Source organism: Habropoda laboriosa, unplaced genomic scaffold (genome assembly GCF_001263275.1).
Source record: "Habropoda laboriosa isolate 0110345459 unplaced genomic scaffold, ASM126327v1 scaffold57, whole genome shotgun sequence".
Classification (NCBI taxonomy): Eukaryota; Metazoa; Arthropoda; class Insecta; order Hymenoptera; family Apidae; genus Habropoda; species Habropoda laboriosa.
The window spans coordinates 3,590,551-3,617,042 of NW_017100229.1; the positions used below are offsets into that span (position 1 = coordinate 3,590,551).

General features: G+C 44.4%; 4 protein-coding genes across 4 annotated transcripts; 1 reads left to right on the forward strand and 3 right to left on the reverse strand.

The window, feature by feature from the left end:
* Positions 1–591: 591 nt before the first annotated feature.
* On the forward strand, positions 592–1,421 carry LOC108571374 (immediate early response 3-interacting protein 1). Its single transcript, XM_017933392.1, has 3 exons — positions 592–682; positions 898–999; positions 1,081–1,421. Exons 1-3 carry the CDS (start codon positions 592–594, stop codon positions 1,134–1,136), a joined length of 249 nt encoding a protein of 82 aa, XP_017788881.1. The 3' UTR covers positions 1,137–1,421.
* A 4,764-nt stretch (positions 1,422–6,185) lies between these two features.
* LOC108571341 (pro-resilin) lies at positions 6,186–7,962 on the reverse strand. The gene is made up of 2 exons (XM_017933357.1): positions 7,346–7,962; positions 6,186–6,867 (listed from the first exon to the last, which is right to left on the reverse strand). Exons 1-2 carry the CDS (start codon positions 7,361–7,363, stop codon positions 6,355–6,357), a joined length of 531 nt encoding a protein of 176 aa, XP_017788846.1. The 5' UTR covers positions 7,364–7,962; the 3' UTR covers positions 6,186–6,354.
* An 8,346-nt stretch (positions 7,963–16,308) lies between these two features.
* On the reverse strand, positions 16,309–17,239 carry LOC108571441 (lysozyme-like). Its single transcript, XM_017933486.1, has one exon. It carries the CDS (start codon positions 17,136–17,138, stop codon positions 16,656–16,658), a length of 483 nt encoding a protein of 160 aa, XP_017788975.1. The 5' UTR covers positions 17,139–17,239; the 3' UTR covers positions 16,309–16,655.
* A 1,489-nt stretch (positions 17,240–18,728) lies between these two features.
* On the reverse strand, positions 18,729–24,771 carry LOC108571326 (chondroitin sulfate synthase 1). The gene is made up of 6 exons (XM_017933340.1): positions 24,713–24,771; positions 23,339–24,331; positions 21,142–21,282; positions 20,876–21,056; positions 19,871–20,227; positions 18,729–19,769 (listed from the first exon to the last, which is right to left on the reverse strand). The coding sequence occupies exons 2-6, from the start codon at positions 24,155–24,157 to the stop codon at positions 18,799–18,801; spliced, it is 2,469 nt and encodes an 822-aa protein (XP_017788829.1). The 5' UTR covers positions 24,158–24,331; positions 24,713–24,771; the 3' UTR covers positions 18,729–18,798.
* Between the last annotated feature and the right edge of the window lie 1,721 nt (positions 24,772–26,492).

Genomic DNA, 26,492 nt, shown 5'->3' on the forward strand with positions numbered 1-26,492 from the left:
GCACGTATGAACTGTTAACGTAACTCAATTGAGAAAAGAGCATCGAATTATCTAGAAATACTGGTACTACGGTTTAAGAGGGCTCTCGTTCCAAAAGCGTTCGTGCCAAGAAGGTGCGCCTTGTCGTTCAATTACTATAAATAGAATAATGCTCCTAACAATACGGTGCATTAACGTGCTGGCAATTCACTCGTATAGTTGCCTGATTCCTTCAAGGATCGCTGTATGGCTATTAGTGTCAATATTAGTGTAAAACGGTACGAAGAAATTCACGATGAAATCTAAAGGTGCGTTCTTTTCGCTAAGTATTCTGCACTCGAGATAGATAGAAGTGACGGTGAAAACGTTGGATCGAGTGGAACGTGAATTGTAACGTGATTTAATCGAGCGGTGATTTATTACGATTTGAATTTCCCGCGCGGACGCGGTTCTTTTGATCTTCGATTTCCACGAAGGCGCAAAAGATGGCACGTCAGTTGCAATCGATACAGGTTGGAAAGTTGAAAGGTATTAAGCAGTTCTACCAATTTCCCAGCTTGTGGCGCTGCCTGCTATAGTAAATGACGGTCTCGTTCTTTCCAACGCGATAACATGGCGTTTACTTTGTGGGCACTTTTCGAGGCAAGCATATTGTGCTTGAACGCGGTCTGCGTTTTGAACGAAAATAGGTTTCTTGCCAAAGGTACGTAGTTTTCCTGACCGCTCTAGTTTTCTACCTTTTCCGTGCTTTTCTTGCCAATTTAACCCGGCAAATGTCACATGACAGAATTTGTTGGTTACGTTACCTTTCGTATTTGAACATGTAGATTGTACGTTACGTCTAGAGTGCAATTTAATTGGTAAAACGCCGTTGGAAATGTTCGTTTCACGTTTCTGAAATTAACGAAATTGTTACAGTTGGATGGGCGTCATGGCAAAATGTTCAAGGCTTCGGTGAACCTCCTACGATAAAGTCACAAATGTTGAACCTGATCAGGTCGATACGAACTGTGGCGCGAAGTAATTATAAACGTTATTTTTATTAATTTCACAACCTTCAAATGTACGATGAATTTTTTCCTTTTTTTTTTTTTTTTGCAGTTCCGTTGATATTTATAAACGTTTTAACGATTATCATAAAACTGATAATTGGATGATACGAAGGATCGAGGATGTAAATAAAAGAACACTGTGCTGTGAAAAGCCAAAACAACGATGTACATAAGTGGAAAATTAAATTCCTTTATTTTTATCTTTGTATTAAAAACAAAGTGTTTCTTTTATTATAGCATATGATACAATTTTGAGGCAGGTATATTTTTCGTATATCATTACACTATGAGTACCTCAAGAACGACAAGGATAATAACGATTTTAACGATAAGCATCATTAATTATAAGTCATTTCATGGGCAATCACGAGTCGTAGAGAAAAAATGTTCCGGAGCAACTGATACAATAATAAACAATCAACTTTTTATCATACCAAAATGCACATATTTGCACATTTTAATATCTCCCGGTTTTTTTCTCTTCCTCGTTTCGTCGATATTTCCGAATAAAACGAATTCACGTGAAATTCGACGTCTAATTAATTAATCGCCGTCGAAGTTTAATTAATCACACCTGTTTCCGAGATAACGAATCACCGTCGAGCGAAACGTCATTTGAACAAATGTTCGACGATAATTAACCTTCTCCGTCGTTCCTCGAAATGTCATTTATTCGTGCCATTCACCGCAGGTTTCTTTCTTCTTTTCTTTCTTATCGCGTACGTTTCGTTTCCTTAATTAACCAATTAACGCTTGACCCTCGAACACACAAGAGAAACTTACGTCCCACGGACACGCGATGCGCCCGTCGATTTCCGCTACAGGACTTTTCTTTCACGCCAGGTGCCGCGGGTATGTATTCTCTCTCACGGGTAATTTAAATGGTAAATCGAACGAGCAAACTGACTATAAATTATCTTCGACGCAGATGCAAGGTGCAGGTGGTTCGCCTAAACGCTTAAGTCTGTTCTCGTCCTCTCCGTGTGTTCACGGACGACGTAATGGCGCGCGTGCACGCGGGAAACCAATGATTTTCCCCTAACTTTCTCCCCTTCCTCGCTTTCTCAGGGTAGAAGTATCTCCGTGGCGATCAATGGACGATCAAACTAACTTTACTGCCCCCTTCTACGGTTACTCAAATTCGACTGCGTTAAATTTCCTTAATTATTTTTAACAGGTGTTGGAAATGAATTTCTTCCGACTTTTGGGCGCAATGAAAATTTTATTAAAAAAGAAACGAAAGAAATGATCTGACCTTTTAATTTCTGAATACTCGGTCGCTTTGAATCAATTATGCGAATCCAATAGGAAAGGATTAATCTTTTTTCATAATTTCACGTCGAAAAATTGTTTCAATAAATTTGGAATGTCGCCTTAGAGCACCAGCTATAATAATCACATTTTAAAGTGCAAAATTTATTTACGCCAAAGCGTACCTAATATTTCAACTGTTTCAATTTCCCCCAGCTTCGTTTAATTAATGCTCTCGATTAATCTTCGCGTTTCTGACTGCTCTCTTTCCCCAAGATCATCGCAGAGGTGGATACACGATGTTGCGCAATCGTCTCGACCGATTTACACAATTTCTCGGCCCGGTACGGACCCCTTAAAATTGCAACGATCTTTTTTTTTTTCTTAGTGTGTGTTGCACGGCTGCGGGTTCGACCCGCATTCCCTGCACTCTTTCATGTAACACTTATCGAGTTACATAAGTGATCCTCTTGCGGAGCCTCCGACTTTTCCTTCTTTTCTCATTTTTCACGAGGAATCAGCTTGGTCGATTCGCAACCTATTAGACGGACGGATGGCGTCGCGATTTTTCGTACAACAGAAACGATCTTACGTAAGAATCTTGACTATACAACCTCCACATTAAGACCGGTTCGAGATATAATTCGAAAGAGAAGAAAAAGATACGGCTCGTTTCAACCCCTTTTTTCTTGGCCGAAAAGAAGAAAAAGAATTCGTGAAAGGACAACGGCGTGGAGAAGAATTACGACATGGTCGTCGCACCGTAATTAAAACTAGCGGAAGACGTCGATACAATTGTTAAGCTGGTCCCATAATTACGGAGACAAGCGTACGCTCGGTTTAAGCAGTTGGTTAAAAACGCATCGGTTGGGTTGCTTTAACGAAGAGGGGCGGCGGTCGCTGTATGTTTAGAATCAAACGGCCCCGCTGCGGAAACGGGATTAGCGAAAGTAAAACAGTAAGAGCAGGAGCATTGTAAACGAGCGCGTTTTACTCTTCCCATAATTGGCCGAGCACTGGATCACACTGTGCGTTACCGTGCGTCACCGCGCCTTTCACACGCCGCGACTTTAACGATGCGCCGGGGAAAAAGTTGGACGTGGATTTTTCTATCTCCTATCTTCTCGAATCTTCTGAAATTTTCTCCAAGTGAATTTGTTCAGAGCTTCACTCGACGAAAGAAAATCTTCGACAGACTTTATTCGCTCGAACTGGAGCACGAGATCCCATTGCGTGCGCGTTTTTACTCGTTTCGCACGGCTTCTGCCTGGCAGGCACGTTTATGGATTATGTACGGCTCTTACAAAATTCCACGGAGAGTCTCACAGTTCCTCTTCTTCTCTCCTTTCCCCTTTCTCGACCTCGCCATCACCGCTGACGAAGAGTCGCGGCACTTTCCCCGCTGGACGTTGTACATACGTAAGTCTTTTTAGAATGGCCGAATCGTTGATATTCCGATTTTCTCGCTGCTCGAACAAACAACACTTTCTCGATTTCAATTATACCACCGTATCACTCTAATCCAACTAAACCCCAATTATTCGTCCATCCTCGACAAATTCCACGTACACATATACCGCTTTGTTTCATTGAAAAAATTCAATTTCATCATTTTCATCATTCTCATATTTCCACATGTGCATCAACGCGATGTGTAACACTCTCCACACCGAACGTATGAATTTTTTATTGTTCCGATCCTCGTAATCTGTTACACGCTCGGTTGCGTAATACGGTAGCTCGATTAAACACGACGATGTTTTAACAGAATACGAGAAAAGATCGCGGCGTAATGATTCAATTTAGGTCTAGCCTACTACCGTCCACGATTTATTCTCCACGATGGCGTGCCTAATTGCGCCAGCCCCGCATTGTGTCCGAGAACGTTCGCTTGATTACTTAATTCCTTCGCACATTACTCAATTTCTAATTAACCGAGTACACAGCTCGAGCAGAGAAGAATTTTCCATCGTTTAAACGTTCTTACCCTATCAATTTTAATCGATACTCCTTCACCGACAGAAGAAAGCCACGAAAGCATCTTAACAAATTCTGGTTACGTCTATCGATATTGCATAAACAACGAAGTGAACCGATTCGACACAGCTTGTTACTCGCCGTTTAAACGTTTCCATTAATTCCAACATCTCGAGTATCAAAAGTTTCCGGTACTTGAGATAATTCTACATACCGACGAGATTACGACAGAGAAATAAATCCTTCGTCGGATTATCCGGGTCTTTTCGAAAGTCTCTACCTACGTGTATTCGCGAAGTGTAGAAGCGAACGGGATTACCAGTCGAAGCCACTTTCGAATCCCTGACCGGTGGTCAGGCTTCTCTCAGGTCCGCTTCGCGAGCATCTGTTAAACGCTGCTCGTGAGAATTTACGTCATGTCCAACCTGGAGAAGCTCATAGCCCGAGGAGGCTTTATGGCTGGCACTGTTGCAGTGAAAGGAGAAAGGCGGCTGCTGCGTGGAAAAACCGACAAAAAAGAAAAGGAAGGAGGAGGAACGAATCGGTCGTCTTTAAAGGAGAAGGAAGTGAAAAAGGAGGAGACGAGTGGAATATTCAGCACGAAGAGGTCACCGATTATAAGACGGAAAAGCCCCGTTCGAGTTTGTATAATACCTGGACTCGTTGGCGGTAATACAGGAAGAGACAGAATCGCGATAGGGGAAAAGAGAAATTAAGGAGAGAAACGACGCGTCTCGTGATTCAACACGACGATATTTCAACGGTGGCGACGTTTTTTTTTATTTTTTTCTATAAAAAAGCCTTTATACAAGTATAAAAAAGATGCGTGGTTAAGGAGTAGCGTTGTTTTCTGTTTCTCAGAACATATAAAAAAATAGAGTGTGTGTGTATTTCTGTGTTTGTTGTGTGTGTGTGTGTGTGTGTGTGTGTGTGTGTGTGTGAAAATGTAGTTTCCGCGTTTTAGCGCCCGCTCCGTTTCTCGAGACGATCTCCTCTTGTTCTCCTTTCTTTCCGTTCGAGTGTCTACCTATTTGTTCGTTTTCGATGTTCAGTTCCTCCTCTGTGCCATCGAATGACGCAGCGGACGCTGGTGGAAAGCGTGTGTAAATTGTATTTACAAGGCGCGTTGAACGCGCCGATCACGGCTTCGACTTCGACTCCAGCTCCCTTTAAACGGCTTCTATGCCCTTCTTTATTCGAAGTCTCGAGAAGAAAAACAAAAAGTAATACGTTAATTAACATTTATCATCGCGAATCTCTTGCTCCGAGATCCGTACTTCTTCTCCTTTTTTTCCTACAGCTTTTCAGCTCGGCTCGTTTCTTTTATATATCACTTTGTGTTCGTCAAGATCCCTCGAGGATCTGACCGCGACGACGATGATTTTGGTACGTTTGATGAGACAAAAGAAAAAAAAATAAAAAAACAGCGACACCTAGTCAACTCTCGAGTCGTTGAGCCGGACCAGTAAAGAACGTCGTTCGATCGTTCAAGTTCACTCCTGGGAAGCCCTGACCCGTTGAAGCGACGACCTTTTATTCCCCAACGAGTAAGCAGCCCCGGGAGTTCTGTCTTCGACGTACGTACACCTGTGCGATTCCTCTGGAGAATCGTGGCTCGTTGAAGCGACGACGATTTGAATTCAACGAAACAGGAGCCTTCTTTTGGAATCCATCCTCGATGGTTACTTCGGTACGTACCGTACGTGGTACCCTGAGAATCTTGATTCATCGAACGAGACATCCGTCATCCTTCGTTTGATACGATTTTCTCAACGATCCGTCCATCGTGCGACGATCTTCCGAGCGGCTCTTAAGGTATATACGTGAAACGATCTCACTTTTCCGTTTGTTTTTGCTTCAAAGAACTTCCTTTGGACGAGTTTGAAAACCTTTGGTTCTATTTCTTTCATAGCTATTGTCTGTTCGTTTCGACCTTAAAAACCGTGCGCCTCTGTGTCGTTAGAAGTGTCGGGGACAGCTCGAAAGATAGTCGCGGTGGTCGACCGGTGTCTCCACTCGCTCTCTCTCTTTCTCTCCCTCTCTCTCACTCTCTCTCTCCCATCATCCAACCATAGTCTGAGGGCCGTGTGGCTTTTTAGTACGGTGCACCGTAGCTACCGCTTGGTCTGCTAGGTACCCCGTAACTTCCGCTTGGTCCACTTGGATAACCACCGGGACCGTGGCTCACTTGGTTGAACTGTGCCACCTGGATGGCTTGCCTGATTCCTTCGAGATCGATCCCTACCACACGGGTCTGGTAGCTCGGTACACCGTACGCGGAGCTCGGTACACCGTACTGCGAGGATGGGGCACCGTAGCTCGAGCTTGGTGCGTAGCCACCACCGCCGAATCCACCAGTCTGTTGCGCCGACAGTTCCTCCTTCAGTAGGATCTGACGGATCTGCTCCAACAAGGCACTATCGACGGACGCTCCTTCGTTGGTCTGGTAACCGGTAGATACCTGAGTGTATCCACCGCCACCGCCTAGCGACAAGCCGCCAAGGGAGTAGCCACCACCGCCACCGCCACCGCTTGGCCTGCTGTAACTGTAGCCGGAGGAGATTGGTGGTTCAGCTAGGGCGAACCCTGCTAGACCGACTATCATACACTGTGAACAAGAAACAGGTTAATTAACGTTTACTTCCTTTCTTTCTTTTCTGGAGAAAAGAAGACAAGAGTTTGGCAAACGTTCCGATGCGAAGGCGCGGCGCGAAGGGTAAGAACGTGTGCGTGTTCTGGTATCCCATGGAATGGTTATGATCATCGAAGCGTGGTCGAAATTAAAGAGAAGCCACAGTGTTGAGAGGGAAAGCGGTGGTGCAAGGTGTTTAACGGGGAAACTAAAATTGCGAGGTGTACAACGGAGAAAATGTATCGTGGATCTAGAAAAGTGGCTGACAGGAAATTGAGGACACTTTTCAAAACACTATTCGACAAATTTGTCTATTACACTTCTAAGAATGTTCGTACACACACACACACACACACACACACACACACACACACACATACACTTTCTTTCTCTAGCTCTCTATCTATGATTCAGTCAGGATAAATCATTTAGGAGACAATTGAGCGTTGCTTACCGCGATCAGAGGATTCATGTCGGCTTCTGCGATGCCGCTCTGTTCTGTGACTCTGTGCAAGGTAGACCAGGGTCCTTTATACCCCACGAGAAGCAGGGGGATACTCTCGGGCCCCCACGAAGAAGAAGAGACGGGGGCCTCTCGAGTGAGAGTAATTCAGCTTGTGAGACGATTCTCTCCTCCCCCTCCTCCTTCGTTTCTCACCTGGCCTCTACTCTGTCCTTTCAGTAATGCTCGCTTCTCTCTCCCTCACATGCCGGACACGGTGCACACACACACACACACACGATCTTCTTCTCCTCTTCTTTCACGGATCCCTCAGCCCTCTGCCCTCGCCAACAACCAAATTGGGACGATCCTCGAGTTTCGAAAGGTCCCACTCTCGATCGACACACACGGCCAACAAGTTCGGCATGTACCCGTTTGCGTCCTAGACCTAGACTTCTTCTCCGTACTCGATTGTACCTTATGCTTCGGGGATACCAATTTCACCGGTCGAATCTTCGCGCAAGTGTCCTAAGGCGAGATTTTTATTTATTCGATTTCTTGCGATTCTATGGCGCAATACAGACTTCGGAAACATTTTTACTTTCGTTCTTCGTCTTTTTTCTTTTTCTCTTTTACGCTCTACGAAAGACAAAGTAGTTATTTTCCAAACGAGGAGAATGTGTATGTAAATTTGTTACGAAAAGATTGCCTCGGTGTCGTCAATTGGTCTGGCGTAATCGCGTGGTTCGGGTCGCCGAAGTTGTACGTCGATATCGATCGATTCCGTACGTTGTTTAACAAGTACGCTTCCAAATCTTATTAAAATTTCTATCATTGAAATTCCGCGTGCGACTCGGCGAGAGGCACGTAGAACCATCCATCTAACATTACAAGTAGACCACGATGCTTCTTTTTCTTCTTTCTTTTCTTTTTCCAACCGATTTTCAGACGTTTATTAACCTACTTCGTTCGCGGTCGTTTATCCTTCGCTTCGCGTGATTTTATTCGCCTATTTTTCTTCTTCTCTCTAGGCAAATTTCACTCTGGCTTTAAGTTCAATAATACGACCAATCGGATCGAACGGATATCTCATAACCGATTTCCGCGTGTTCCCGTCGAACCCGTTTCGTTTCTAGAGCGCAGGAAGCGGCGGTGTTTCATTTTCACTTGAAATCTTCTACAGCCTAACCCTTCGATCCCGACAGAATGTCGCAGGAATATTTACAAATCACACCGATCAGATGTTCTTTATTAGCAGCAGTTTCCGATCAATATTTTACACAGTTTTCTGCGGCGATTTTACGTAAGCGCGGTTACGTAGCTCATTGCCGATGGAAGAATGTCGCAGATACGCAGCCGTCGAGCTTATCCCAGAGCCACCCGTTAGATCGTTGATCCCTGGCCTCCAGGGGAAGAGGACCAGGAAGAAAAGTACGCGGTCGAGTGTCGTTGGCAGAGCGTTCATCCTACTTGCTCTCGCGTAGAAAGCATTTTTATCGCATCTATTTTTTCAAAAATTTCCATCTCGCGTTAAATTTGTAAAATCGTCGAAAAGTGACGTTTGTAGAGATATTAGAATTGATGTACGACGGCAAATCGGACTCTGTCCAGCTCGCGGCCACGGTACCCACGAAACGAGAGGGAAAACGCTTTCTTCGTGGTGGAATTTAATTATCCGGCACGTGAACTCTCGACCCACTTCTCGACACGATCCTTCGCCTCTTTCCTTTCCTCAGGTTCGTCCCATTTCCGGCCAGATTCACGCGTCTCCCTCGCTGGTAACGCGCGTGCGACGCGGTCAGTCGTCGCTGCGAACCTTTTTCCCGCGGCAGAGCTAAAAGACCACTCCGTGTGTATCGTATACATATGCAAGTGTCGGGAAGTCCTATGTACACGGTGGATTTCCGATGCTCGGCTAGGAGACCGATTATCGATGAAGGAAGCAGGAAATTAGACGTTTTGTGCTTCGAGGGATTTATATTCGTTTTTCATTGGATAACCGGGAAACCGTGGAAAAGTTTAACAGTGTTACGAAATACGTGTAGGTACATATGAGATATACGAGTCGGTGTAAAATTCATACACTTATGAATCACATCTACGGTGGCCTCTTCGTCTTAAATGTGAAAGTGATTTTTTCCTTTTTCATTACTCGATCTTCACTTTTGACCTGAAACGTTCCTTTTCACGAAACTCAACGACGTCTCGATACGATCGTTCGTGAAATTCATCTCGTAAGAGGGTTACATTTGCATCGGTATGCAACGAGGAAAACGAACGCATCGACGCGACCGTCTCGAGCCTCGGACGTTAAATCTTCGGAATCATTAATGGCAACGGCAGCTCCCAGTAATGTATGGTCCACGGTGGCGCCGTTTGTCGCGGGGCAATTTATCCCTGCGTATATTTAAACGAATCGAACAAGAGAAAGCCAATGGTGTTGCGGAGGTGGAGAGGATCCAGTATACTCCACACAGCTCTTCCTTCTAAAATTACACGACGTGGACCATAGTGGCGGCCACAAGTTATCCTTCACCCACTCTTGCCGGATTTCTTAAATTACGTTTCGATGCCTCGTAATTACTGTTTCCTGTGAATCGTCACTTAGAACGCGGTGGACGCGTGAAATTGCCGAGACACGTATTTTTTCTTTTTCCAGAGAAACAGACCACTCCATCATCCTCGAAAGAAGAAAACAATGACCTACTTAACGAAACAAGGAAGTGTACGCATGTAGAGAGAGATATTCACACGAATATCAACGTTATCTTCGAGTAGGAAGATCAAACGAAGATTAGCGGTGAATGATAGCCAGTATGCTGTCCATCGAGACTTGTCGAACCCGATGACTCGTAATATTCTCCTTAGAGCCCTACAGTCACGTCTCAGTCTGTACTGCATCCGAGTTTCTCGGATATTAATGTTGCAGGGTCGCAAGAAAGAAGGGGAATCCGTGGGCCTGGGGCTTGACTTTCGCTTGCCCGCTGGAACTTCTCTCGGAACGATCCTCTTCCTCTTCGATGCTGTTTAGTTCGTCTCGTTTTTCTTCCATCTCGATTAGTTCGATTGTGAACCGAATCGCAGCCCCTTTGATACTCGAAAAGTGAAGGGAACGCTAAATATGTACACCTCTTTGACGACTATTTCGCGATACTCATCCTGAAACTTTCTTCGGGAGATAAAAGTGACGTCGATTAGCCGTTTATTTAGGCAACTAACCAAGAGAGTACATCGCGAAACTTTCACGGACTTTTTCGACAAAAATTTCCATCAATGTCCAATGGTCCAATATACTTGTGTTTGCAGTCAGTCTGTCATATTCGTCTAGACTACGAGAAATTCATAAATATTTTCAATAGCGTTTTTTCTTCTCTTTTGGCTGGTTAAGTTATACAAGAATTTCGACATACATTTGTACGAGCAAGACCTCTTTTTCTATACAAAGAGCACACCGAGTGGCGATTATCGCGATTCCACGGTACTTCCTCGATCATCGACGTGTCCAGAGAAGGCTCGGACGATCGAAAAAAAGTCTAACACCGTAACGAAATCCGTGTGTAATCTCGTGACGGTGAAAGGCTGAATTCAAAGTGAAAGGTGAAGGGAAAAATATTTTCGTACATGATCCTCGAGAAAATTTGGCGGCACGTCGTTTGTTTTTCTTTTTAGAGACGAGACGCGAGGAGACAAATGAGGATCGGTCCCTCTAATCCGATTTGAATAGGGCGTTTGCATAGTAAGAAGCCGTAAACTGTGTAAACAATATGTCGAACGTCAGTGGGACACTTGACACATTAGCATGCTAATGAGAATGTTTCACCGACGTAAATATTTAAAGTATTCTCTTATGAGAATCTTTCGCAAATTTGCAACGTGCGTCCGTGAGATGTATTTGACACGAAGTTATCAGGGCGATGTTTCGTTAGGATTGATACCGGAGATATTTCATTTTTCTGATTGACGAGTGACTAGCACGTTCGAAGGAGCGGCTGTGAAAGAAAGATCTGTGGTAACGGAGTGGAATACTCGTTAGCGATGCGCAAGTAACTGAACCAGGTAGTACGATTACGCAAAATTGCTTACGGGAAACGGAGCAAGCCTGCGTTTAGCTGTTGCACAAGAGAGGATGCTTCCCTTCCCGCCAGTAGCTCCACGACGTAGTATTCATAATGCTTATTACTCTAAATTATATTTGCATCTTTCGCTGTTCAACGACTCAATGAGAAAAGTTGAAAAAGACTTAATCAAAAAATGTTTAAATACTACAAAAATCCCTCAGAAATTCTAGGCTTGTTTGCTGTCGTTAATTTGGCACAGTGGACTGTGTTCTATTCAGCGTCCTTGGAAATTGGGGATGAAAATAGGGGACAAGGGAGATTATTCAAGCACGAATTATCGTATCAAAGGAATTTTCGATCTATTTGCTATCATTTAATACAATAGACTGTATTCTATTCCGCACCGTTAGAAACTGGAGATGAAAATAGGGAATAACGCGGCTAATTCGGCCAACAGAAAATTCCTCAGAATCTCTGATTCTGTTTGCTACAGTTCGTTCCAGCAGGCTGTGGAAATTGGTGATGAAAGTAGCGGATAGCGGCCGAGTTTGTTTCGTCCCAAGGAGGAACGTCGGAGCAGGGTAAGGATATAAAATGATCTCATCGCAGAACCCGGCTGGACCCGCAGCAACAACGTTAATGAGAGGTCTCGTTGACGTACCTTGGCTATCACATCGTGGCGATGTTTATCGAAATAATAAGGACGAAACGTTACTTGTCCCTGTTGCAGCAGTCTACTACCGTACGACACACATTTTAATACAACAACCTTCGAGAACGAACGTAATAAGACCCAATTCGTCGTTATTATTACCATATCAATGTCCATAAAAATGATCCCCCCATTCATAAATCCCGATGAAAAATTCAATTTGAAAGAGATGTTTGCAGAGAATGTTGAACGCGTTCACTGGAGATATGCATAAGAAACGTGACACTATGTATTCAACGGCGAAATACCAAGTAATACCATGGCCAGACGTCCTATAAGAACTCCATGAACATCTTCCCATGTACGTAATTATCACTGTGGTATGTGAAAACTGGAGAAACGCTTCCGGTTCGTTTATACCGGACGAGACGGGTCGGAATGAAACGCTATCTATTTATTTTTCTCCTTCTTTCTTTCCTTTCTTCTCTCTGCACCCTTCACGTCGCTGTTTAATAACGTCCGTGTAATCTCGTCTTCAGAAGCTCTCTTTTTTCTTCTTCTTCTTCTTCTGTTTTCCTCCCGTCATTTGATTAGCAATCAGGAGAGCGGCAACAATTACCCGAGATTACGATTCACTTTCTTTCCTCGTTTTATTGGTTGAAAAACAGCCGGGATTATATAAGGCCTCGTTCTCTTAATTAGCAATTTTTCGAAGTGATTTCGGATGTATGTTAAGAGAATTAAGGAAGAATTCAGAAAATTGTAAAGTGAAATTGTTAGGAGCCCTGTTTGCCCGATAATTGAACTGATTGCTCGACAACGTAATAACGATCTAGCCTGCGATAATGATACCTCCAACTTTTGTAATTTCTATCCGGAGATAGTTAAGAAGTATCGATACGCGAGTCGACTTTGATTATTCAGAAATTCGATGCTCCTGTGAGAAACCGGCTGATATGTTTAGGAAGCGGTAGGCATCGATCGCGGTGTACCGTTAATTTTTGACACTGTTTCGCGAATTTAAGGAATCCATTATTGTCCCAGCGTAGCATAAATGTATAAGGTGTTAAGCACGTACACACGACGGCCGGCAGTTTTGCGAGAGCTCGTTGTTTCGCTCCTTTCGCTTCTTTCTAATCAGCTTGGCACCGTTTTAATCTCACCGCTTTCCTTTCCGGTTCAAAATGCTTATTTGGCACGGCGTAACGTCGAATTAAAATGCTTCCTCTGCCATCTTCTCTCTCGTCGCTATACTTTTACCACCTACTCGCCTCGCGTAATTCTTTCACCCAGCTTAATTAACAACGTTCCTCTTTCCTCTTATATTTTTTATATCACATTGCACAAGCGTCGTCTCCGTATTGCCTAATCGCTCGATAAACAATTGCCAATTAGGAAAGAAAAGCGTGGCACGTAAGAGGGAGCCGTTGAAGATGATCTAAAATTCCAACCGAGAGAAGAAAGAAAGGAAGAGATCACGAAGGAAAGTACCTCGTGTGCTGGAGAGGAAAGAAAAAATTGTTCACAGAGATACGATGCAATTACCCAGCTGCTTTTGCCTGCTCTTTATCGAATCACTTTCTTCGCAGAGCGACCTTTGGAGAGGTCGCTTAAAACTACGCTCGAGTTTCACCAGCACGCTCATCTCCAACCGCAGCTTGGTTCACCGTTACCCTACCTCTCCTCTACCACGTTTATGCCTCGAGATCGATCCACGCGCACTTCCTTCTTCCTGTGAACAGCCAAACGATCGTCGTCTCTGAGAAACCCACGCTCGACCCTCGTGATTCCGTGCGAAGCATCGAAAATTGTTCGATTCACTTCGTGGTAATTGGAACGTCGAGGGGAGGGAAAGGTGGATCTGTAATTGGCCGCGTTTCGTGCGGGTTCTCATAGGAAAAAGTAGCGCTGGATCCATTGTTGAAAAATTCGGTCGAGGAAAGAAAGAGGTTACTCTTATCGGAGAAGCTCTTCTAGATCATCTCAAGTCACGCTTCCGTGTAAATCAGCGTGAAAGTGGTGATAAGAGTGTGAAGTGCTTGATGGGTTCGTGAACGAACGCGCCGTCTCATTCAGGAACTACGCGTGTTAGGTTGCGACAAAAAGCTTGTTAATATTCGTGAAACGTCTACAGTTGCTTTTACCGCGTCTCCTCCTCTATTAAACGCGTTACACTCACGCTTCTACCTCACGCTTGACGATTTTTCTTCTTTTTCGTTTGCGGCTCGATTAATCGAATCTTTCACGATTATCAGCGTTTTCAACATCAAGACGACACTATCGATTTGTTGCGTAAGCTCACGAGACTTGGGCGTGGTTACATCTTTTAATCGCAGATTAATCTATACTTGGCTATATTATATTGCGTTAATACCTGCAAGTTTCTCAGAAAGTCCGACGAGCATCGGTGTTCAAAGGAAGGACAATTGTCCGCTATTGTACGGCTAAACTGTACATGATCGATTAGTTATTACTCATAGTTGAAGCTCTGATAGATACGGCCACCGGCCGTAACAGAGAAGCAACGATGACCCGGGTCGCTCTCACGCGTTTGTCTCAGTTCTTCACTTCCGCTAGTGAAAGGTGCATGAACACTCACCTCTACCTGGTAAAATGCGCTTACGTGCATCCCCGCGTGTGCATCAGGACTAGCCAAGTACACCTCCTCTCTGTCAGTAACGACGCTCGCCTGGAAAGGCAGCCAAGCCAGGCTTAGATCGGCGACGCATCGTTCTCATTGAAATTCTAACGGGTGTCCCGTGAGAAACGATCGGTTTTCACCGCGCGTATCAACGTACCTCTAACCTCGCTGTAAATCAATTCCGCTCCGCTCTTTCTGCATTTTATCAGACTGTTTAGCGCCATGGAAAGCTTCGTTGAGTAACAGCGGTTGTAATTAAATTTTCGTTATTTTACTTGAATGATTTCAACCGGGAAGAAAAGTCGCGTTCAACGGAGAAAGATTTTTGGGGATTTTCAACACTTTGAGAATTTCGCGTAATCTTAGTAAAATTTTTTACAGAATTAAAATTAAAATAAATAAATTATATTAAATGAAGATGGAAATTCAGGGATTGCTAACCCTTTGAATACCAAGGCAAAGAATTTCCATGCGATCTGAATAAAATTTCTGCACAATAGTAATAGCTTGTTAGGCTGAATTTATTGCTAATAAAATAGAAAGGAACAAGTGTGGGAAATTTTACAGGATAAATATTTTCGCTCGCAACCCGTGAGCGATATATTACTCCTTGGTGATCAAAGGGTTACCAGGCCTATCCTTTTTCCTACGCGGAGAGCGCGATGCAACACGATCGATTTTAAGGAAGAAAAAGAGAAACGCGGAAAGACGAGCGAGAACCGATCGTCCAGGGAAGCGGTTTTTGTCGCGTGAGAACGCGTTATTAGCTTCGCGTATCGATAACGAAACGTGTATATACTTGACATTTCGTCCAGTGTATCTGTTGCGCAACTCTGATTTTTATTGCTCGTAACCTCGGCGACTGGAATTCGAGTAAACGTAGCTTAATTAATTTCTACATACCTACACATAATTGTATCGTCCGATCAATTTTCCGCATCGAAGACCAAGTTGGTACGGTGTCGAATGACGTTTGACGTTGGTTAGAATGAAAATGATCTTCACAGGAGCGACTATCGTGATACTTTTCCCTGAGCAGTAAAATGAAATCGGGAAGAAATTCGCGCAGTCCCGTCACGGACGGTTTTGTAATTCTAATAGTCAGAATTTCTAAACCATTTTATTTCGACCGATTCGGTTTGCCAAGTGGAGCGGCTCGTTTTAAGATCATGCCGATTTCTTGCGTCATTATTGGCCTAATTCCAACCGATTTGTATTCATATTTAGGCAATTTTTACCCATCGACACACCGGCGCGCAATTCCATGAATATTAAGAAAAAGAAAAGAAGAACCCCGACTCTTTTCTACCACTTCGCGGTTGTTTTTCAAATAATACCGTCTGTGTTTATCTCTGATTACATAGCTGTGTTTAATAACGTATCGAGCGTGGTAGTGGTGGTACTTCGTTACATAATTTCGTCTGATAAATCCACCGGAGCAGAATTTCTGGAAACTCCTGGCGCTCTTTATCTGATCGTATCGCGTTCGAGGAATCAGCTGATAAAAAATATTCCAAGCGCACAATTCAATTATTCTTCCCACTCGTGATAATAGCGATAATCCCGCCAATTCTTTTTCTCAACGTGGCAATTAAAAAATAATCAACTCCGCGTAAGATTGAACCAACATACCGTATATTTCATCCACTGCGTTCGACGATATACGAAAATGCATACACGTATAATTTCATTGTGCTTATCAGCGGGACATTGATTGGTTTATACGTCGTAATACTCGTACGAACTTTGAACTCGTTCATAAACGTCGAATCACGATTCCGAGCCATTGTGGAACTTCCTTGTTCCATGCCCCCCGATTTCCTCATATATCGTATCTAACGATCGACGAATAATAACATACTTACAATATACAAAAAACAGTACAGCGTATGTACATACATGTATATACACTCGTAATAATACCGCCACCACCCCATAGTTCAATAACCTCCTCTCCTCAGTGACGTAACTTTACTCATTGTTCTTATCACTCGAGTCAATATCACGTCGCCTCCTGCAATTTCCAATATTTGGCAACGGCTTATTCTTGCACTTCTTCACCCAAGCCTCCCACGCCTTGAATCCTTCCGTGTTCTGAATCTTGTTCGCGCATTCTATGTCGTCCTGGATGTCGTCGTTGGCGAAATCCTCGCACCGTTTGTTGCAAAGCCCGCCGGTACGTCCCCTCGAGCACCATTTCAAGCTGCTGATCTGGAAGATCCCGTAATTATAGCTAGAGGCTGTCTTCGGGCCGGTGACCAGTTGCGTGTCCAATCCGCTGACGCTCTCCATCAGGCAGACCCAGTTACTGATCAAACTCCTCGAGATTTTGGCTTTGGTCAACTCTTGGACAGCTTGACACTCTGTCAGTATCTTAGCTTCGACATGGTTGCCTAAGGAGAGGACAACAGCCATGCAAGCTAAGATCAACGAGTATCTGATCTCTCGCTTCATTTGTTCGGTCGCCGTTGATCGGAAGGATATGTAGATCGAACGCGGATAGGTCGAACGATGCTATGACACTAAATTGTACGATGCAACACACACGATCGCGACGCGAATTCACGCTTAAATATGACGCGACTTGCTTCACCGGTTGTGCCGCGCTCTACGATATGCGACAACCTTGAGCTTGAGCGATAAATTATAATTTCCTAAGCGCTCCGCGCCGCCGGAAAGAATGTCTCGACATTTCGCGTCTCTCTTCCTCCGGCTGATTTCGTTTCGCGTTTCGCGTTTGCCTCGTAGGCCCCACTGATAAAACCAACGACCATCCACTTCACTCGGTCTTCGCTTTTTTCTTTTTCACCGCGATACAGGGTGCGCAGGGTGATAGAGGCGAGAGAGCTGATAAGAGCTGAAGATGGAAGTAGAAGAAATGTTTCACTTGATAGACTTAGTTCTTTTTCTTTTCTTTTTTTCATTGATCGTCGATGGTGTCCGAAGAGTTGAAACGATCTTCTCGAAACGGCGCGGCGTTTAAACCGCGATGATCGGAGAAAATTCACAGGATATCGGTTAACTGCGATCTTCGGCTAATTGGACGGTTTCGACACGCGATCCTTAAAGGGCCTCGAGCGAGAACCTTATAAGCCGAACGAGACTTTCTAACCGGGTAAAAATCCTCCCGGTGTGTCGTACGAAATGTGTTTGAAGAAAAACGGACTCGAATTCTTGTAATTGGAGGAAAAGTCAGACAGGGAAGGAGAATTTTTGTCAGATAGTGGTACACACAGAGTGTCTCGTTGACGTAACGCGCGCCTGCGATTATTTAATGGAGAAATTTTATTTGGAATCCGTGGAAATGTCGAAGCATCTCAGTTGGAATTGCATAAACGATTATGCAATTTATGGAGTTACTCGTTTTCGCCGGATTTTTCGTTTCTTATTCGTCTTTTTTTTTACAAACGATCGGTGTCACGTGTTAAGGTACAAATACAATAAAATAGGCAGTACGTAAAATTCGCAAATAAAAGTCTATACACAAGGCACAATAATATCACATGTACTTACAGAATTCGTTTAAACGTTAACGCTACTTGTTCGTGGGAGTACTGGCATTTTAAATCGTTTCTCTTTTATCTTAAGTTACTCGTTCGCGAGGGTAACTTTCTTTTTCTATGAGACAATATCAAAAAGTACTAGTATACACTTTTTCCAGTAAAAATGAAAATAGCAATCGAGAAAGATACATCACACAGAACAGTTCACAGTGTAAATAATGCCAGAATTTGCTAGTCGATGGCCAAAGTATTAATCGTGATTGTCGAAAAGTGTCTGGTTTCTATTTTTCTATTCGTTAATACTTGGTGAATCAATGGCGATCTATGTACGAAGGTAACGTATTCCTTTCCTCCGTGAATTAAAGAGTTCACAGTGCAAAACGTCGATCGTTTCGTTATTTCAGATTAAAAAAGGGTTAATAACAAACTTTGGTGAACAGGTTTTTAAATATCATTCGGTAGAAACTTCATCGTGGAAAGAACCATAATTACACCGTGTATATGTACAAAATATCCTAGCTAATACGTGAAAAATGTCCTGGCAAAACGCGTGCTTGCAACACACACTCTCTACATTAACAACCGAGATATGGCAGTCAGCCTGTGATTCGTCAACCTGCTGCATTGGTCAAGTTCAATCTTCTGGCTTTGGCAAATCGCAGTATCTCTGGATTTTCGTAGATCATCTTCGACAGAGTCTCTATCCCCGCGTAAGTGTCAGCTTTAGTTCCCATACACATGGACCATTGAGTCTCCGAAAGATCCTTGCTGCACTCGACTTCGTGATAAACGTGAACCAAATCTTTGTCAGCAGATCTGAAGATCTTAATATTAGATTTCACCACTTTCTCGTAGAAATCCACGTCCTCTTTGCCCCATCCTTGAATGGTCAAATCAAAACCACCCACGCTTTTGTAATCCTGCTTGAACAGCGAGACGATACCGAATCCAAATTGCCTCCAGTATCCAGTCATTTCGCTAATAGCGAACGTGCCTTGCTTCTTAGCGTAACCGTAGACGATTTTCGGATCGTACTGACTGAACACCACGGGGAAATAAATTTGCCTACCTAGAAGAGTATTGGAGCGTATTCTGTGCAGCGCTGCTTCCGTGAAAACTATGTCCACGTCGATGAAGAACATCAGATCGTTGCCGTTCAATCTGGACACACCGTGATTCAGAGCTCTCGCTCTGGAGAACGTTCCAGGAACAGGGATAATATCGATACTGGCGCTACGATACTTGTACTTCAATTGCTCTATCAGATCTATCGTTCGATTGAACGTGTCCTCGGTTCTATGGCGGTAGAGAATCACCAACAACGACGTCCTCTCGCCGCTCGTCAAACAGATCTCTTCGTAGTTTTGTATAAACCTCTGGAAAACCTCGTATCTCCCGGACAAAGGTAGAATGAAATGGACGATCTTGCTTTTCACCGGATCCTCCTCCTCTTGCTCCTCGAAGTTGAAATTCAGGTTCAGGAAACCACCGCGAAATATATCCTGCAGCGTTCTGTCGTTCCGTTCACTCCTTCTCTCCTCGTCGATTTCCCTTCCATCCACGGTTTCTCGTATTTCCAGTCCTGAAGAAAAAAGAACGAAACCAACGCGCGTATTTCAACGTCCCTTCTTTCTTATGTGATTTGTTTAGAAGCACGATTTCGAATGGAAATTGTCTAGATACCCGTGAAATGTTGATGAAGGTAGACGTGTCTCCGTACAGGCAGAGTAACCTTTCTACCTCTGTACTTCCGGTACACGAGGAGAAGATCCAGTATCGTGTCGGCGCCGTAAGAGTCCACTCTTCTGTAACCGTACAACGTTGACCTTTCCTCCACGACACGGCCGCGTTGTCGCGAACAGGCATTTATAGACGCCATTACTTCCCTGGTGATATCCTCGAGGCCCTCTTTTATGTCGCTGTGAATTCTTCTCCTGGGATTCGAGTCGCTCAGGCTGTACTCGGACCTCGATAAAAAATCCCACGGTATCACTTCGTCGCTGGTCGTCGGTTTGAACGAACGCAGTCCCGCCGGAACACCTGAAAATGCGAAACAAACGTCGACGCGTTTACACAAAGTCGGGAATTTACGTTGTTCGACGTCGAGGCTGCGGAATAATTCACATCTGGGATCGGGTCATTATGCATACGCTAGAGCCTCACATTCGTTTATTCAAATTTGTCCAGTAGATGGTACGAGGGCAGCCGATGTGAAACCGAACCACTTCATATTAAACGTGAATTGTATCTGTAGAAGATGGAAATGAGTAGAAACACGATCGAAGGTTACGATCGTTCTGTCTGAATAGGCTGAAACGTATCCCCGGGCTAATCGGCCTAAATGGCTCTATTAATAACGCACATCCAGGGAAACGCGATTGTTCTTCAAGTCGACTCTGCTCGTGAAATATTCGCGAGGTTCAAGAGCTTCGAGCAAGGGCAACTCGTTAAAACGTACGTTACCGGTCAACATCGAATCTCCTATCAGTTACGTACGATTCAAATTTGCTGACTTTCTTACCAAGATTTTGCGGTAAGTTGCAGCGTCTATGGTTATTCGAAACTTTTGGTCGATAGTGTATAGACTATGAAACAATCTTAAATTGACGATGATATCACTTCTTAACCACCCACACATTCCTCGGTTAAATTCCACGATTTGATAGTTCCTCGGTAATTCTCGTTTACCTAGTATTTCCGTGTCACCGGGATATTCCTTGGAGAACGGGCTGGTAGGGAACAAAGGGACACCCCGGGCTATCTCGAAATTCTTCAGATTCTCCACGCTGACGCCTAATTGCTTCACCATGGTGTAAATGTCCCTGTGAAGATTCAATCTCTCCTGTTGTAAATCTTGGACCTGCAGCCCCTGGAAACAGGAAACGGATCCCTTTCTGAGCCATTGCCGCGAGGAAACGATTAAGAGAGGAAACGTTAGCCAAGTCGATACGAACCCTGATGTAATTGTGCAACCTGTACATGTGCGGAGGACTTTTAACAGGATGCAAGGTAATAGCACGGTGAACCTCCTTTTTCTTCAGATTTCCGGTGAACGCCTGTGCCCCGCTACTGTTGTGATACAAAATAGACTGCATCTGAAACAGTAGTGAAAGCTTCCAGTATCGCCGGCTGCAATTAAGATTAAAGGGGCAGAAATAGAAGACAGTCTCGTCGGTGTCACGCGTGAACATCGAAGGATCTTCCCAGTGATCTTATCGTCGCGAATTACACGCGTTCGAAAGGGTCGTATCAACGAGAGATGTTACGTTATATACATTGTACCTGCTCTCGACAGGAGAAAAGGAAGAAAATTTTCGACGATAAGATTAGAGAGCGTTCCGCAGGTGAATACGCGTCTGCAAGCTTAGACGAATGACAATTAGCGAGAGATAAAGTAGGAACTTCCTGCTGGTGCACTGGCCGATAATAATTATCATCGAGAACACGAAACTACATCTTACCGGGGTCTACGGTGCAATTGTTAATCAAGCTGTGAGACTGGGTGTGGTCGTGTCCTGTTACAGGGAATTATTCTAGTATTACATCTCTCAGGTTAACTTGGTCATGCTCCAACACCGTTTATTGCAACGTTCCCTCCAGCCGATCCCGCTATTGGACAGTAATTACAATTGAGAGATGTCGGCAACTGATTATACGTGTCTGAAGACGTCACTTCGGCACCTTTTAACGTTAACGGAGAATCTCGTAACGTTAAGTCAGGTAATGTGATACTCGAATCTTAACACGTCCCGACCAATCAATGGGCTAGACAGAGGCGAACGTGCAAAAAGTCGACGACAAACAGTCTAGTAGTTATTGCACGTCGTACGAATGGGCTATTAAGTGTTTCGACCTTACGACGAGCGTGAAGACAGGAACGGTTACTAGGTTAGCCAGTAGGTTAGCAGGCTACGATTTGTTCGAATCTAACGACTAACCTCTTCAACCGTGGTTATTCTACCTTTTGCAATGTATTATTCCATTGAAGAGAGCAAGCAATCCGTCTAGGCCAATTGATACTTCCAGACCGCGAGAAACGAGCTTTCGGGATTAAAAATAAAATCTTCACGGTGTTTTCTTTAGCGATTCGAACCGTTCGATTGAAATAACCAAGACCGTACCGTTCCCTTCGTTTGTTTTTTCTATTTTCTCTTTTTTATTGAAACTTCCTCAATCCAGAGTAACCTTTTCTCTTAGCGCAATAAATAGGATAAAAGGTGTAGGCAGAGGGGAAGAAGGAAAAAAAAAAGAATGCTTCATTGGATCGTGTTTCGGTCAATGTTGCCGCTAACAACGTGACATAATAATTCGCGTAACATCGTGCAGCCGTGAACGCAACCGTTGCAGTTCGATTAAATTATTACAAGGAGCCACGATAAAAGAGAGAGAGAGAGATTTAAGCGGTCGGTGCTGGCAAATTGTTACTTAAGCGCTTCGACCTAATGCCAAGTGTCAAGATGGAGGAGAATGACTCGATCTGGCCGCTGGGTTAGCAGGGTACTATTCGCTTGTACTTAACGACTAACATCCTCATCTGTGCATTGTACCTTCCGAGTTAACCCAATGATAGCGTACCCTGTACATGACGCAGACACATAGCTTATGTATTTAAACCGATAATACGTATCGTGTACGGCTCTATTTCTATCGTGCGAACATTACATTACCAAGATTCGATAATCGTAACCGGAGCACCTATACGAAAGATCGGAAAAAAATTCGTCCCAGCTGTATAATTTCAACCCTTTCGTTCAGTCGTAAAACCCAACGAAGTAAAGCCGAAAATTTCACGCCTCGTTGTCACACGTGATATATTCCACGGGACAGCGCGCACACAGCGATCCAACGATCAACAAATTACGCGTACGTTCACAGTTAAAACAGGCACTGTGCACCAGAAGAGCGAAGGAAAGAGGACGACCGAAAATAGATCTAATAGTTATGCGAACGTCATCGAGACAAGCTGGAAGAACGAGGAGGAACAGACACTTAAAAGGAGTAAACCTCTCGAAAATAGATCTCGCGACGACACTCATTCGCCAAGAATGTCCACGCGACGTTCCCGCGGCAATTAACTTCCCGGAGTACAAAAGCGTACATTGTAAGAAAAGCTGACAAAAGTGTCGGGAAAAAAAGAAAAGGGAGAATTACCTCGTAGCTCCAGGTACAAGGTATACCGGCGTATCTCTGCACACATCTTCCCAATTCGACGTCCTCGTGCGTGGTGTACAAATGTCTCAGACAATACTTGATATGTGGCACGATCCTCCTCAAGGTCTCCCTGGAGAGGACGACACCTGGACCACCCATGCAAAAATTCTCGTCGTACTCCAAGGACAGCAAACCGAACTCCTCCGAGTTCCCCCTGCCGGCTTGACCAATGTACATAGCTCTCCTGGAATCGACAGAGCGTAACAATTTCTCTAGACGATCTGTCCTCACGTAGACGTCATCGTCAGCCCTGAGGAACCACTCGAAACGATCACCGTAATTGTTCCACATATACTGCAACATCATGAACGACTTCTTCTGGGGTGGATAAGTGTCGTCTACTCTCGGCAACGCCACCAACGGTAGATCGGGACAATTCTCCGGTACAACGGAGCTCTCCGACGAGAAGAAAGCGATTTTCCCTGGTAGTTCTTTGCCCCACGTCTCGTACACCGCTTTTGCACGTGAATCTAGATACTTGCTGGCGGTCATAACGCCTACGAAGACTAAACTGGTCGAGGAACTGTTTATCTGTTGATCGTCGTTCAATTTCGGAACGTTTCGAGCGGATGGTCTCGTTAACACTCTCGATCCAGCCAACGAGGTGGCGTAAACATTGAACCGTTGCTGATGGCTCGACGATAGGATCCTGTAGCTCTGTATGAGGAAACCAAGCAGCAGGCCTACGATCAGGCCTAGAATGGCACTGGCCAGTCCACGTCGTTTACGCATCACTGGATGAAACGTCACCTCTTCCATTGATACTCTTCCGGGGTCTCTGGACCTCCGGCTAGGTTCATCGTCATTCTACCACCAGCACCCTCGAATGGCTTCTCTAACGATAGGAACGTGTTAATTAGTGTAGTCGCCGGGTACTCTGCGCACAGTCGTCCCATTGCTCCCTTTTCTCGAGCACGAGCTCCTGGCTCAGACCTGTTGAACAACATTTTCCTCTCGTGATCCTCGTTAGAGACGATATCGACGAACAAACGGAGTACCCGTGTTCGACGTTGGAGAAGTCGAGGGAGAAAGGAATTAGGTATTCCTCTCGCGTTCGCCGGACCTTGGTCCACGTTTGTTTGCCATTTAAACAGCAAACTTTGACTGTTTGTTTTTCACCGGGACCCGACGCGACCGCAAGAGTAGCCGGTTGTTTGGCCAGCCATTTATTTTTTACACCAGCCTCGACGGCCGGGGAACTAATAAGCGCGAATTGAAAACGAAACCGATTATCTCTATCGGACGATAACGTATCTGTCCGGCGTACGTCGCAGCCAAGGGCTATTTATCACGGAAAACGAACGTTTTACTTACATCGAACACGATTTGCATCGGTACGAACGACGACTGGATCTCGTGTCGTTCCATGGTCGATCCAGAAGCGGCGAGTCGATCGTTCATGTTGATCTGAAACGAAACGCAAAAGAATGGACGATGATTCGCGGATAAAAATTGATAAGATCAATATGCACGGAACGAACGAGGTCGCACACGTGCTAACCAATAGAACTGCGAACCTCTGGGTCGGCAATTAATTCCTTTAATCACTGCTACCCTTTGATTTATTAAATATTTCATAACAGTTCGATCGATAAATTGATTCGGTAGTCCATGGCCGTTCTTTCTTTCAGCGACGCGCGCTTACAGCCTGTCCAGACAATTATCAACGTCCACTGGACAAATCGAAACACTCGTCGAGACGATTGATACTGTTTATTTCAACGAATTCGATCGAATCTTTTTCGATGCTTAATTTAAAAGGGTAGATACGAGGAGACTCGAAGAGATAATGTCGCTTTACAATTTCGACGATTTTTTTTCTTCAACGTCACTGGAATAGCGATAAGAAAACGAACAGGGCTGGCCTCTGTGCGATCTTAAAAAGCCATAGGACAAACAGTATAATGGTCTGCCTAGAAACGAGAGGTTTACGCTGTTCAATTAACCTGTCGGTGCAGCTAGTTTTGCTAATATGGACAAATATGGACGATAGGTTAAATTCTCGGTGTACGTTTGTACAATTTTTCAATCGGTCCAAGTACCGTTGAAAACATTTTTGTCTCTCTAGATCTTCGATACCAGGAGAAGACTGCAAGAATCTGGTAGGAATGTTACTCGAGCTTGTCTCGATAGACGATCTCTCGGGTGGGTTAAATAAGAGAAACGAATAAAAGGTATTGCCAACGGTCAGGTGAAATTTATTCCCGAAATCGTCGTAGACAAAGAATTGTCCCTTGGCGAAGAACCGGTTTCAGACACGTTGATATACATATCCGAATGCGGGCAGTTATTGAATTTCGTGGCTCGTGTGAAGTGAATGTTTGTGTGCTCGTGTGAAATGAACCGTGGCAAATGGAAACGCCGTTGAAGAAAGATCGTGGAAGGAGTTAGGATGCTCCGCGAGGTTGTTCGATCGAGTAAGGAAAGGTATGTTTCTCGTTAACTGTAAAATTAATTCGTTAAACGCAGGGTCGTTGATGGTCATCGTCGATTGTTTCCAGTTGGTTATTCGCACACCGCGTTTCCGTTCTCACAATCCTCCTCTCGCGTTTATGCTCGCTAGGAAAGAGCGAAAAAGAACACGGATTCCCGTTAAAATCGTCGGTTAATGCAAATTATCACCGGGTCACCGATGGAAATAATCGTCGAGAGGCGACAAGTTGATTCAATATTAGCGCGACTCTTAATCTTATCGGCTTCCAAAGAAAAAGAAGAGAGAGACTGCCCTGCAATAATAACAACAATTTCGTAGATAATTCGAGGTGGCGAAATATCGTAATTTCGTCGTGAAATTAATTACTATTTTTATCCAGAGTTATTTTCAGATAAGGTACCGTTACGTCTTTCCTAGAATCGACGGGCGCGGGACGAATAAGGTGTTGACAATAGCGATTACACGGGTGAATCGGTGAATCCACCGAAATCGCCGGTGTTCGTCCAGTTAAAGGATAGGATTCGACGTGACGTAGAGAGGAACGAGGACGTACGAAAGGCGGGAGAACCGGTTTAAGCCGAAAGTCAGCTCCAGATCTCCGCTAGTTCCTATGGTAGGAGAGCGTCTACTAGTTCATTATGGTTGAAGAAGATAAGTTGT

Bases quoted from the DNA above. Each gene is read 5' to 3' on its own strand.
- LOC108571374 (XM_017933392.1), top strand. From the start codon at position 592: ATGGCGTTTACTTTGTGGGCACTTTTCGAGGCAAGCATATTGTGCTTG. The intron at 683-897 runs GTACGTAGTTTT...AAATTGTTACAG, and splicing joins AAATAGGTTTCTTGCCAAAG to TTGGATGGGCGTCATGGCAA. The intron at 1,000-1,080 runs GTAATTATAAAC...TTTTTTTTGCAG, and splicing joins GATACGAACTGTGGCGCGAA to TTCCGTTGATATTTATAAAC.
- LOC108571326 (XM_017933340.1), bottom strand. From the start codon at position 24,157: ATGGAAGAGGTGACGTTTCATCCAGTGATGCGTAAACGACGTGGACTG. The intron at 20,228-20,875 runs GTAAACGAGAAT...TCGCATTTTCAG, and splicing joins CGGTGACACGGAAATACTAG to GTGTTCCGGCGGGACTGCGT. The intron at 19,770-19,870 runs GTATCTAGACAA...TTTTTTCTTCAG, and splicing joins CCTTCATCAACATTTCACGG to GACTGGAAATACGAGAAACC.
- LOC108571441 (XM_017933486.1), bottom strand. From the start codon at position 17,138: ATGAAGCGAGAGATCAGATACTCGTTGATCTTAGCTTGCATGGCTGTT.